General features: G+C 43.1%; 1 protein-coding gene across 1 annotated transcript in view; it reads left to right on the forward strand.

Annotated features, from left to right (window-relative positions):
* MYO1E (myosin IE) overlaps window positions 1-13,228 on the forward strand; it is a 239,527-nt gene that overhangs the window by 140,499 nt on the left and 85,800 nt on the right. The window contains exons 6-9 of the mRNA XM_011940493.1: window positions 1,911-2,000; window positions 6,095-6,226; window positions 9,346-9,480; window positions 10,985-11,117. Coding sequence (XP_011795883.1) covers window positions 1,911-2,000; window positions 6,095-6,226; window positions 9,346-9,480; window positions 10,985-11,117 — 490 coding nt within the window. The remainder of the gene's footprint in view (window positions 1-1,910; window positions 2,001-6,094; window positions 6,227-9,345; window positions 9,481-10,984; window positions 11,118-13,228) is intronic.

A 13,228-nucleotide genomic window follows, 5' to 3' on the forward strand; every position in this document is an offset into this window, starting at 1 on the left:
GTGTAGTGGTGCAATCTCAGCTCACTGCAACCTCTGTCTCCTGGGTTCAAGCGATTCTCCTGCCTCAGCCTCCTGAGTAGCTGGGACTACAGGAATGTGCCACTACGCCTAGCTAATTTTTGTGTTTTTAGTAGAGATGGGGTTTCACCATGTTGGCCAGGATGGTCTTGATCTCTTGACCTCATGATCCACCCGCCTTGCCTTCCCAAAGTGCTGGGATTACAGGCGTGAACCACTGTGCCTGGCCGATGAGCTGCTCTTTTACCTTGGTTTGCTCTTTCTTTTTTCCCTAATATGCCTGCCACATGCTACAGAATTCTGTTGGACATCACTGATTGTTGATGAATACATATAGATGGATGGATGGATGGATGGATGGATGGATGGATGGATGGATGGATGGATATATAAAGATTCTCATTTTTAAAGTCTGTAATTTAAAAAGGGAAAAGATAGAAGAAGATTCTGTCTTTTGTTCTCTTCCTGAAAGAAGCTGAGTGTTGTTAAATGGTATAGGTATAGGCATGTCTGGCCAGTGGAAAAAAAAGATAGAGTTAATGAAGATCCACAAACTCAAGATTGATTGTACAAAGAAAAGCAGAGTTTTATAAATCCATGAGTTTTTAAAAGAGAGTAGGCAGGTTGAAAGTGTGTTTCTAGGCTTTGAAACTGACCCATGAAAGGACCACCCCCGGAATTGCCCTTGGTGCCATTGCTAAGGATGATTCCCCAGTCACAGTGAAAGCCCAGTTCTCATTTCTCATGGCAGTTTCTCTTCTGAAGGTTCAGGGGGGTGCCAGAAGAACACTTTGGCTGTTAGGTAGTCAGTCAGTAGTTAGTGCATTAATTTACTCCTCTTTGCTACACCCCTACGACCTGGTAGCCAGACTGCAGACAGTTAATGTTGATTTTCCTCTTCCTGTTTTCCTATGAGGACAATGATACAGAGCCCTTGGCTTGGAATTAGTCAGTAGCTAAAGAGCACAAGCCAGAAGACTTGTTATTTCTGGAACATGTTTAACCATAGCATGTGAATAATTAGAAGTACAAGGAATGACTCACTTGTTGAAAGACTTCTCCAACATCAAATTCTATCTGTTGAGCTGTCTCATGTCTGTGGTGTGTTTTGTACACTTTTGCATAGAGCTGGGATGTTTGAAAAACAAATCCTTCCCCCCTAGTAGACCAGGACTTGTTCCACACAATCCACTGTTGACCCTTGCTGCTCAAAGTGTGTATCAATGCTGGCAAAACCAGCAACACCAGGGAGCTGGCTGCAAATGCAGATTCTTGGGCCCTACCCCAACCTTACTAAGTCCACATCTGCATTTTGACAAGATCCCCAGGTGATTCATGAATATTAAAGTTTGAGAAATACCAGGCTGTATTTCCATAACCTTGTTTGTGGGGGAGAAGTGGGTTAATTTTCCTTAAGATAATTTGCAGTGAAGCAGGTGGAGGTGGGATGAGATGGGTGGGTAGACTAGTTGGGAAGGGGTAGTGAGAAGAAAGACCCTAGCCAGAACAACAAGGAGATACCCCTTCATATACCGCTTCACTTTTTTTCCTGCTGTGGTACCTGGCACTCCCACAAGTGCAAGGTGAAGCTGCAGCAATCACTTTGGAAACCCAAGCTGAGAACCGTTTGTATGAATAGTTCCTGATTCACAGTGGCACCCTGGCTCCTGGGGATCCTGTATCAAGCCATGAGAACTGGAAGACCCAAATACACAAACAGGTTGAGGTCTGTCATGGTGAAAGAATAAATCCTCCAGAAATCCCAGCAGTGACACATGGATGTGGGGCCCCTCGCCTTAATGCATTCAGAAACCAGCTCCTTAGAGAAAGTTTGGCATACTGTGTGGTAGGTGTTCACACCTTCCTAATCTCCAGTCTGTTTGCTGGGACAGCACGTGAAGGACATTATCCTGCAGTCCAACCCACTGCTGGAGGCCTTCGGGAATGCCAAGACCGTCCGGAACAACAACTCCAGCCGATTTGTAAGTCTCTTCCCTGTTTCAGAGAGCGTCACCTGATTGATAATGCTGATGTTTCTCACTGAAGTCCGGTATCCCACAGGAAATGGGAGGTTTTCACATGCCATCAGGAGGCCATCTCTTCAATCTTTCCTTCATTTTCTATAGCAACATGCCACCACGCTGCAGTTTACCCTTTTTTGTGCCCCGGGGATACAAACAAGATAATTCTGAAAATCATTTTCCACATCAGTTGCCTTACTAAGGAAAATAAATGATGAAAGTGGCAGCTTTGGCCTTGGAGGAGTTGTCTTTATGCCCTGGAGAAAAGACTTTCTTTCCTAGACCAAGAAATAACTAGAATAAGTGGGTATCCCAAGTATCAACCACTGGCAGTGGTTTTGCTTCTTAGAACTTGGTCCATAGACTCTGAAGGGTGCAGAGAGTTGGACTGATCTGGCCCCTTGGAGAAAAACTTCCTCCTCTCTGTCCCTCAGAGTGAGCTGCCTGCCCACCGCAGCCCTCTGGTTTTGTGCATCTGTCTTCTGCCCTAGTCATATAACCTAACGACATCCCAAAGTGACTGGACCTGGCCTCACAGGTCGCCTCTTAACTGGCTTACCTAACTGGTAATGAAAATATCAGCCAAATGCATTGTTGTGAATACTTGTTTAGTCACGTTTCTGTCTGAGTGTCTCCCGAGGGGGTAAATAGGAAAGCTGGCAAGGCTGAATTTGAGTATGTTCCCCTTAACAAAAGCCACATTTACAGAGAAACAAATGTTTACCCAGTAACCTTGATTTATATAGATTTTGCATCTTATTTCAACCATAGATCATGTCTGGCACTAAAGCATTCGCGGAGCCATCTGTGAGGCTGATTCTGGAACATTTTAAAATAAATAAGTGGGAATTTTGGAGAAAAACAATTTTCTTTTCCACTGTCTATTTTGGAAAGAAGCTTCTATTTCCAAGATAATTTTTACTATGTGCTCATATAATAATTGTCAAGTTCCCTGGTGGGTTCTCTCTGTTAGACTTGCCCTTACTTTCTTTGCTTTCCAATATTATTCAAACTACTCATTTGTTTATCTCTCATATTTGGGCCCAATGCCTGAGTTGTGTTATCTTGAAGTTTTCCGGATAATAAAATAGGAAAGAAGAATTAAACAAATTTTCCACTTGAACTTTTTTCTTAATTTTCAATCTAAATCTTGTAAAAATGGACTTGACCAAATTTAACTCTTTATTTACTTTTTCCCCTGTCTTGGATTCCTTGGAGACCAGAAAAAAATAATTAAATTGATATTTTCATTGATTTTTGCAATATAAATTGTTCATTATATTTGGAGGATACATCAATTTCTGTAAATAACAAAAACACTCAACATTTATTATTTTCCTAATTGCAAAATTTTATACAATTCTGATGGAAAGATGGGGAGAGACAATTCAGACACACACTCACACACTCACCTACACACACACACTCTCTCTCTCTCTCTCTCTCTCACTATTCACCATCATGGATGAGAGAAATGTAAATGAAAACCACATATCATTTTCTGTCTCTCAAATGGGCAAACATTAAGTTGATTGATAATAATCAAGAAAACACGCTATTGGTTGAGAACTGATACATTCTTCCAGGAGAGTGATGGGGCAATTGTTATTAAAATTTTAGTCGTTCATTATCTTTGCCCAACAATACTTCTTGAATAAATTACATAAGTTTCCTGCTTAAATAACTACTTATTTTAAAAGATATTCAGAATATATTGTTAAATTAAAAAAACAGATTACAGAACAATATTTACAATATGTTCCTGTTTTTTTTTTAAATGTGCACATTATATGAAATGTAACTAAGAGGTATGTAAATCCAAGTTTGACATCTGACAGTGATTATTTAGCAAGAGAATGAAGAAGTGGCATCAGGGTAGAATTATGAGTAATTTCACTTTTAAAAGTGCACAGGTATTATGAAGCATAAGAATGTATATATTTAACACTTATAAATCTTTTCAAGTTAAAGAATGTATTATGAAATATTTCAAACGTGATTTAAAAATAATACAATGAATATCTGTGTATCCGGCACCCAACTTAGGAAATAAATCATTACCAAGGGTTGAGTTGAAACTTCTTTTCGTTTCATTATCAAAATGCAAATGCAACATTCTATTCCCTTTATAAAATTTCCTGCTTTCCCCCCAAGGCTGCTATACAGCAGTCCTAAATATGTTAACCTTTTGTTAGAAATTTTAACTTTTATGTGATAATTATGAGCCATGCATATGCATTTTATTTTATTAGAGCAGTGGTTCTCAACCTTGACCACACATAAAAATCAGCTGGGGACTTTTTGAAAACCACACAGCTCTGGGCCCTGGTCCTAGAGAGTCTGATGTGCGTGGCCTGGACTGACAGCATGTTGGAAAGGTTCCCCAGGTGTTACTAAGGGGCAGCCAAGGTTGAGCACCGCTGCTAGGAGGACTTGGGAGCTTGCCCATCCAACACCTGCCTTTCCTGGGTCAGATGTTCTGTTTGGTTTCATTTTCCCTCAACTGATGAGGAATGGGGGACAGGCACTGAATTATTCCCTCTATCACATGCCAAAAGGAAGGCGTGGTGAAGGCGGCCACCAAAGGAAGCACAGGAGCTCCTGTTCAGCAAGCTTTTCTCAGGTGCCACTGACGTTCCGCAGAGCCATGGCTGCTGGTTCTCTGCCTGGTGCTGCTGGGCGTTTTTGTTTTTTGCCGGGAGGAAGAAGGTCATCAGATTAAGACACATAGACAGTTAGAAGCTGGCCTTCTTTGGTGGTCTCTCTTGACACCTAGAATAATTAAGAACAGGAACACAGCACGTACTCACACATTTGCAGTGTACACAGTACTTTTCTTGCCCTTAATGAGTTTACAGCTCCAGTCACAGACATAAAACCCAGCTGAATTCATCCCTGAAATGGGTGGATTTAGTCAGCATACACATTTTTATGTTATTAAATGTGAATGTGGTGAGGCTGGGCATCTTCTCCAGTCTGGCCAGAGACCACATGGCTCCCTCTTTTCCTTTATTTGTATTTACTCGTCTGGCCTCTGAGGGTGCTTAAGTTTCTGAGGACAGGAGAGAAATTAAGTTCTAGTGAGAAAAAAAAAACAATTTAAATATATATTATATATGTAATAATTGTTATAATAATTATATAATTTTTATTCATTTTATTTTGTTTTTTGTACAGAGTCTCGCTTCATGGCTCAGGCTGGAGTTCAGTGGCATAATCTTGGCTCACTGCATCCTCCACCTCCCAAGTTCAAGCGATTCTCCTGCCTCACTGGTACTGCAGGCACCCGCCACCACGCCCAGCTAATTTTTTGTATTTTTAGCAGAGATGGGGTTTCACCATATTGGCCAGGCTGGTCTCGAACTCCTGACCTCCAGTGATCCACCTGCCTCGGCCTCCCAAAGTGCTGGGATTACAGGCGTGAGCCACCACGCCTGGCTATATATTATTAAAATAACAACCTAGAGATACCTTTTCAACTACAATCTAGGTTTTTATTCTCCTTTGTTCCCTATTAGCAGTCACTTAAAGAGGAATTTTCGTAACAATGACAGTGACAAAAATCCCTAGGCCCATGAGTAGCTGGAAAGAACTTTACTTTTTATGAAGTGTTTTCATTTCAGATAAACATTTTAGATGTTCCATAGGTAAGAGGGATTGAGTGTTTTTGCTCAAAGCCATGAGATGAAGTCTGACAGAGCAAGAATGCTCTTCCTCTGAAAGGGTGCCATGCCATTTTTCTGCCTCATTTTTTACACCTTCCGGTTGAGCAGGCAGGCACCTACTGGGGGAAAAGGAGCAAGGAATAGAGCATATCCTTATTTAGTCATGCTGGAATGATAGGTGCTCGCTCATAACAGAATCGTGTGGCTGGACAAAAGCACGGGTTATTGTCTGATTGAAAACTGTAAGGAAGTCTAGACTCAAATTAGGAGTAATTCAGAGTGTGTCTTTTATTAATGAATTTCCTTGAATTCTATACTGTGTTCAAAGCCTGTTTGGGACATCATGTTTTGTTTACCAACCACTGAAGGAAATCCCTAACTTTCTTGCAGGGAAAATACTTTGAAATCCAGTTCAGTCCAGGTGGGGAACCAGATGGTGGAAAGATCTCCAACTTCCTTCTGGAAAAATCTAGGGTGGTGATGAGGAACCCAGGAGAGCGGAGTTTTCACATATTTTACCAGGTTTTCCTTTCTACTTTTTTCCTGCCCACTTCCTATCCCTTCTCTACATTAAAATATTTCTCAGACTTCAGGCATAGAATGTAGTCTGGCAAGCCAGGGAGGACTGATTATGGTACCATGTGCAAGTCAATGTGCAGAATTGTGAGAATGCCCCTGCCCTCAAGGAGAATGAGTTCTAATTTGAGTGATAAGACAACAATTCCCCCAAAGCTAAATCATCAAGGAAGTATTGATGTAACTTCAAAACCAAATGAGGAGTGTTGGAGTCTTTGCCAAAGGAATTCATGTGGGCAGGTTTGGCCGGATAGTAGGAGAGGTGTGAAGGAGGTAGAACCCAGATGGAGAGTGGAGGGGATTGATCAGGAAAGACAGGTGTCCTGCACCAAAGCAGTGGAGGTGGAGAGGGAAAGTCAGTCAGGGAGCCCAGCCTCAGCCTGTGTGCAGGGCAGGCATCTCCAGCACGTGAGCTGTGGGAGGGAATATTTGAGATAGGTTTGGAATCTTCAATGCCAAGCTGAAAAGTTTCCACCTAGACCCTCAGAAGTCGTGGAGAGTTTGGGGCCAGAGCAGTGTGCAGGGTGCTTTTTGGTTATGTTACAGGCTTCAGCAGTCATCTGAGTCGGCTACTTTTATTTTATTTATTATTTTATTTGCGACAGGGTCTTGCTCTGTCACCCAGGCTAGAGTGCAGTGGCACAATCTTGGCTCACTGCAACCTCTGCATCCTGGGCTCAAATGATCTTCCTGCCTCAGCCTCCCAAGTAGCTGGGACTGTAGGGACATGGCACCATACCTGGCTAATTTTTGTATTTTTCGTAGAGGTGGGGTTTCTCCACATTACCCAGGCTGGCCTCTAACTCTCGAACTCAAGTGACCCACCCACCTCAGCCTCCCAAACTGCTGGGATTACAGGCGTGAGCCACTGTGCCTGGCCCTGATTCAGCTACTTTTGTAAAAGGTTTTTAAGTACTTAAAAAATACAATGATGTTAATAACCAAATTTTTTATGTTCTATTTAGTTATTAGTATTTTATATTGAAGATCCATATCTGACTTTCTTCGAAGAAAGGCCTGGTCACTGTTTTTTGTTTTGTTTTGTTTCGTGTTTAGTTTGCGGATCCCTGGATTAGAAGGACATTAAACTATGGAGTAGCTCACATTCAGTCTTTTCAGTTACACACATATCTTAGGTGATGCCAAATAATTCTTTTAGTTGGTATCTGTTGATTGAAAAAGTATATAAATGTCTAAAACTTCTGTGAATTCAGTCATTTTTAAAATTGTATTAAAACAACATGTATAGATAAGTGAAAAAAATTATATATTTCACATAAATAATACTGAATGCTAGATGGAAGTGTATAATGAATGCCAGGGCTTCTTTAAATAAATGCAAGCCCTAACCCTTCCCCAGGAGTCCTCTGCCCTTAAGTCAGAAACCACCGGAATAGAGGCTGGGAACTGGTGGGCTCAGGGGTTCAAGATTCTGACATGAAAGTAATTCTTGGCTGGGCGCGGTGGCTCACGCCTGTAATCCCAGCACTTTGGGAGGCCGAGGCGGGTGAATCACGAGGTCAGGAGATCGAGACCATCCTGCCTAACACGGTGAAACCCCGCCTCTACTAAAAATACAAAAAATTAGCCGGGTGAGGTGGCGGGCGCCTGTAGTCCCAGCTACTCTGGAGGCTGAGGCAGGAGAATGGCGGGAACCCGAGAGGCGGAGCTTGCAGTGAGCCGAGATGGCGCCACTGCACTCCAGCCTGGGTGACTGAGCGAGACTCCGTCTCAATTAAAAAAAAAAAGAAGGCAAAGAGTAGCGTGTTTGTAGCTAGAAGAGAGTTAGAGAAGGGAGATTTGCAGATGCAAGTTAGAGGGAATCTACAGTATATGGGTGGGGAGAGGACTGAAAAGAGAGGGAAAAAAGGAAGGGGTGGGACCAAAAGATGAACGTTCAGGAGACAGGGCAGGAAACGAAGGAAGCCTGATGTCACGGGGTGACCTAGAGCTTCTCGGTAATGGAGATGAGGCCCCCTGTGCGGGGAGGGGAGCCAGGATGGCACTGTGCAACTTGACGAAGGTGGGAAGCATGGATGGGAGCTGTCACTATTTTCCTAAATATTATTGGGTTAGAGCCAGGGTGTGCTGGAGCTGGTTCGCATGGGCGATGCACATCTCTTCCCTCTTCCTTCTGTGACATTTCTTTGGTTGTTGAAATCAGTCAGAGTGGGAGTATTTATACCATGAATATTGGCAAACACTACAAATCAATTTTTTTCCTCAAGGGTTAAACATTTTTCAGCACACCACTGGTTAAAGCCACTAAGAGGGTCTTGCCCAGGCCCAAGGCAGACATCAGAGGTTGAACAAAAAGCCAAGGAATTGAGTGTGGTGACTCACACCTGTAATCCCAGCTCTTTGGGAGGCTGAGGTGGGACAATTACTTGAGCCCAGGAATTTGAAACCAACCTGGGCAACATAGTGAGACCTTGTCTCTACAAAAAGTTAAAAAATTAACTGGACGTGGTGGTGCATGCCTTTAGTCCCAGCTACTTAGGAGGCTAAAGTGGGAGAATTGCTTGAGCCTGGGAGATCAAGGCTGTCATGAGCCAAGATTGTGCCACTACACTCCACCTTGGGTGACAGAGCAAGACCCTGTCTATAAAAACCAAGAAAAGCCAAGGGACAGTCATTGGTCAGGAGGTTTCAGAATACCAGAGAGCGAGAAGCTGCATGGCAGTTTTTCAACATGCACCCTGCAGTGAGAAGCATGGAAAAGCCAGCTCCACTTTAAAAAGCTGTAGCAAGTTGGGCAGGAACTAAGTAATGAAAATCTGTTTTGCTTTCCACTCTGCCAAGGGTGGCAGTCGAGTTCCTTTCAGTGGACCAGGGAAAATCCTCAGCTCTTGCGGGTCTTTCCAGAGTTAGGAATCAAAATTTGCAGAGATGACATGGGGCTACTACAAGTACATATTTGGGAGCCAGGACTGCCTATAATTTTAGAAAGCAGAGATAGAAAGTCCTCATCACTGGGCTTGGGAATGGTGGCTGCAGGATGCATGAGGCGACTTCGGGTGCCTTGTGGTCCACATCATGGCTCAACCTGTGTTCTCATGCTCCAGCTCATCGAGGGCGCCTCTGCAGAGCAGAAGCACAGCCTTGGCATCACCAGCATGGACTATTATTACTACCTGAGCCTCTCGGGCTCATACAAGGTTGATGACATTGATGACAGGCGGGAGTTTCAGGAAACTCTGGTAAGTGCCAGCGCAGGGCCAGGCAGGATCTGCTCTCCCAACTGGCCATTTCCTGTGGCCTAAAGGGCGGTGAAGCTTAATAAAGCGAAGAGCTGCATAAAATGTCTGCCTTGTTCTGTGTGAGCACTCTGTATGCTCATTCATGTTTCAGTGCCCTTTAATACCCATATGCCAGTTGCCTGAGGACCACTTAATGATTTGAGATGGGTAAAAAGAAATGAATTCATCATTATCCCCCTGCAGGAGCTCTGATAAATAGGCAAAAAGGATTCGTACATTCAGCATACCTGTTCGCTGATGGCCTACTCTATTAGTGAGCTGTTATCTTAGAAGGGCTAAGCAAACAGCACGTCTGTGGACTGAATAGGTTTAGAAATTTTGGAACATCTTTAGTCTTTTCTCTTATTTCTTTTCTGGTTTTGAAGACTCTCTTCCCCTCTGTACTGTGCAGGGCAGAGGACCCTTTTTCTGTGCCATGCCCTTCACATTGCATGTATGTTATGGGCCAAGTTGTGAAACTTGGTAGATTATGGAGGGGTTCCATCCTGTGAGCAACAACTAAAATGAATCAATCTAGATCTTTGTAGAGGTAAGCTGACCACACACTTAGCCTCAAAGGCCTTCATTACCCTTTGAGTCTGTTTCAAGCTGGTGACTGTTCCTCAACCCAGATCCAGAACTGAGCAGTAGACTCTGAATGAGTAGTATGGATTCAGTACATTTGTGGTTGAAAGGGACAGAAAGTTCAGACAGGCTGTGTCCTGGGTGCCAGGAAACAAAATGGTATCAGCAGGTCACATGGCCTCAGAGCAGATGGGAGAAAAAGTGCCAGTAAGGAGTCTGCACACTGGTCCTAGAGTATAGTTTTCTTAGGAGATGGTTCTCTAAGATTTAGACATTTTAGTGGTATTTATTGCATTTAAGGGACCTCAGAAACTGGACTTTTAAATGATGCTTTTATTGGATTTCCTGGAGATTTTTCATTAAGATCCTTTTGCAAGTACAATATATTCTTATCCCTCCTGTTGAAGGGAAAGATCTCTTGAGTCCACTTGGAGTAGGTGGAAAGGTCAGCAGTGACCTTCGAGGGGAAGCTGGCAATAAGAACACATCAAAGGATGAAGATAGGACTTGGAGCCTTTATGTACAACTACCACTCCGCCAAGTCTCATTCCTCCTGGAGTATTCCCTTGTTCCTGGAGGATGGCATGCTCTGCTTAGAGACAGAACTGCCCTTCCAGCATGACTTTGAGATGTGAGAAGAATGTGTACACTGGGCAGTGGTCGTGTTGTACAAGAACGTCCCGCTGTCATCACAACGTCAGCCGCATGTGACTGCACAACCCAATCTATGTTTTGGCTTTTTTTGTTTGTTTGTTTCTTTTTAACTCGTCTGTACTTGTCACACCCTTATTTAGAGCAACTGCTCTGCCTTGGCTTCTTCCTTACGTGCTTTAAAAGCTGACGACCAGCTTCTCTGGATAGTTTCTCTTTTCTCTTCCAGCACGCCATGAATGTGATTGGGATCTTTGCAGAAGAGCAAACGCTGGTGTTGCAGATCGTGGCGGGTATTCTCCACCTGGGAAACATCAGCTTCAAAGAAGTTGGCAACTACGCAGCTGTGGAGAGTGAAGAGTGTGCGTAGCCCTGCACATGGCCATTGAATGAGGGGTGGCTAGCTCTGATTAGAAGTCACCCGGCACTTTCCTTTGCTTAGATCTTAAATGGGGATATTGGGAAGAAGTGAGAAATCTGCGTGTCCTCTGTGGCAGAGCAGAATGGCTTCACGAGAGGTCAGACCTCTTGTATGCACCTGCCCCTCTCCTTATCCCCAGCCTTTCCGAGTCCCACACCATCGATGATGAATGGAATCGTTTCAATTTATCATTAACCTGGGGAAAGCTGGGAGGATTTCACATCTCGGTTTAAAGATAAAGTGATCTCTTTAATGGGGATTAGAGTAATGGCTTGATGCAAAAGATTTAGTCTCTTTATGAAAACCTCTAAGTAACTGGTCTTTAGGATCTAAATTCACTTAAAGATTTTAAAGAGCAAGCAATATAATATATGTAAATAGGGGAAGTTCACAGCTTCACAGTTTGTTCCACGGATTGGATTAGATTGGATTTCTGAGCACAGGAAAAGATGGACGTTGACTGTTGTGTTGACATTTCTGATGATCACCTTTAATGATCACATCTGCATAACTGGAGCCTCCACACCTAAATGGTCATTTTTACTCTTTGAGAAAAAAAATCAGGGTTCTTCCTGCAGAGAGATGTTGTTGGTTATGTGTGCCCAAAATCTACCATAAATACAGTGGCACATGACTTTAGCCTCTTAGGCATCAACAGCTTGCAGGCTGCTCTCAGAACCCACACATCCTTTAACCACCCAGGAAGACATTCTTCCTTTCTCAGCATTCTTTAAGGATGATAAATTTAGATGCTTAGTAATAAATAGTATCCCACTCATTGCTGACAATGCAGTAGGGATATTTCCATTCCAAATAAGGTTCTTTCTTTATGTTTTTGTTTTCTTTTCTGATAAAAGAGGGAAGTTCTGCTAACTTCTGATGTCTGTCTGATAAAGAAAAAGATGAATTATGTTTACCAGGGAAGGGAGTAGAAAACAATAAATATATAGGGTGTTCATAAAGTCTGAAAACATGACCTAATAATCATAATAATGATAACTGTGTTTCTAAACTTTGTGTGCATTAGCCTTGACATTTAACAAATGCACATATGTTTCCAGTAGGATCATTAACACTTGGCCTTTTAACGGTAACAGTGTTGGTTTGGTGGTAGTTTCTGTTGAAGTAGACTGGATTTCTTTTGCCTTCTTGGATAGTAAAATAATTTACTGCCTCTTTATGCTTGACATCAAAATCATGACACTGAAACAGCAAACAGTTCCCTAGATGTCTGAAGCAAGATGTGTTTCATTGCACATTGATGTCCAGAGTTAGTAGTCTTCTCAGCCAGATGGGTAAGGCTCAGCACTGGCAACTGCCCATGAAATTCCCTGACTAGAGGCAATGGAGGCATGGAGATCAGAAAAGGCTGAGATGGAAGCCAGAGAGGTCTAGGAAATGGGCCTCCCCCTGCCATTAGACCTCAATAGATTTGGGGTTTTGTTCATTTGGTAATACATTAACGTGGCTTGAGGGGGTATGCAGTAAATGTTCTCCCTTCTATACCTTTTCTAGTCCACTTGTTCCCCTCATCAGAGGTAACCAAGGTTCCCAGTCTCTTGTGTTCCCTTTAAAGGATGTGTGTTCCAGAACAACTACACACAACCACTCTTTTTTCCCCACTTTTGTGCAATAATGGGGGCTTATACCACAATGTTCTACAGTTGCTTTTTCACTTAACATGTGTCTTAGTCTAGGCATGGAGGCTCATGCCTGTAATACCAGCACTTTAGGAGGCCGAGGCAGTGGATCTCCTGAGGTCAGGAGTTTGAAACCAGTCTGGCCAACATGGTAAAATCCTGTCTCTACCAAAAATACAAAAATTAGCCAGGTTTGGTGGTGGTGTATATCTGTAATTCCAGCTACTGTGGAGGCTGAGGTGGGAGAATCGCTTGAACCCTGGGCAATAGAGTGAGTCTCCATCTCAAAAAGGGAAACAAAAAATTATACATGTAAGAAATAGGCTGGGCGCGGTGGCTCAAGCCTGTAATCCCAGCACTTTGGGAGGCCGAGACGGGCGGATCACGAGGTCAGGAGATCGAGACCATCCTG

The sequence above is a fragment of the Colobus angolensis genome, unplaced genomic scaffold, assembly GCF_000951035.1.
Source record: "Colobus angolensis palliatus isolate OR3802 unplaced genomic scaffold, Cang.pa_1.0 Scaffold19, whole genome shotgun sequence".
NCBI classification, from domain to species: domain Eukaryota; kingdom Metazoa; phylum Chordata; class Mammalia; order Primates; family Cercopithecidae; genus Colobus; species Colobus angolensis.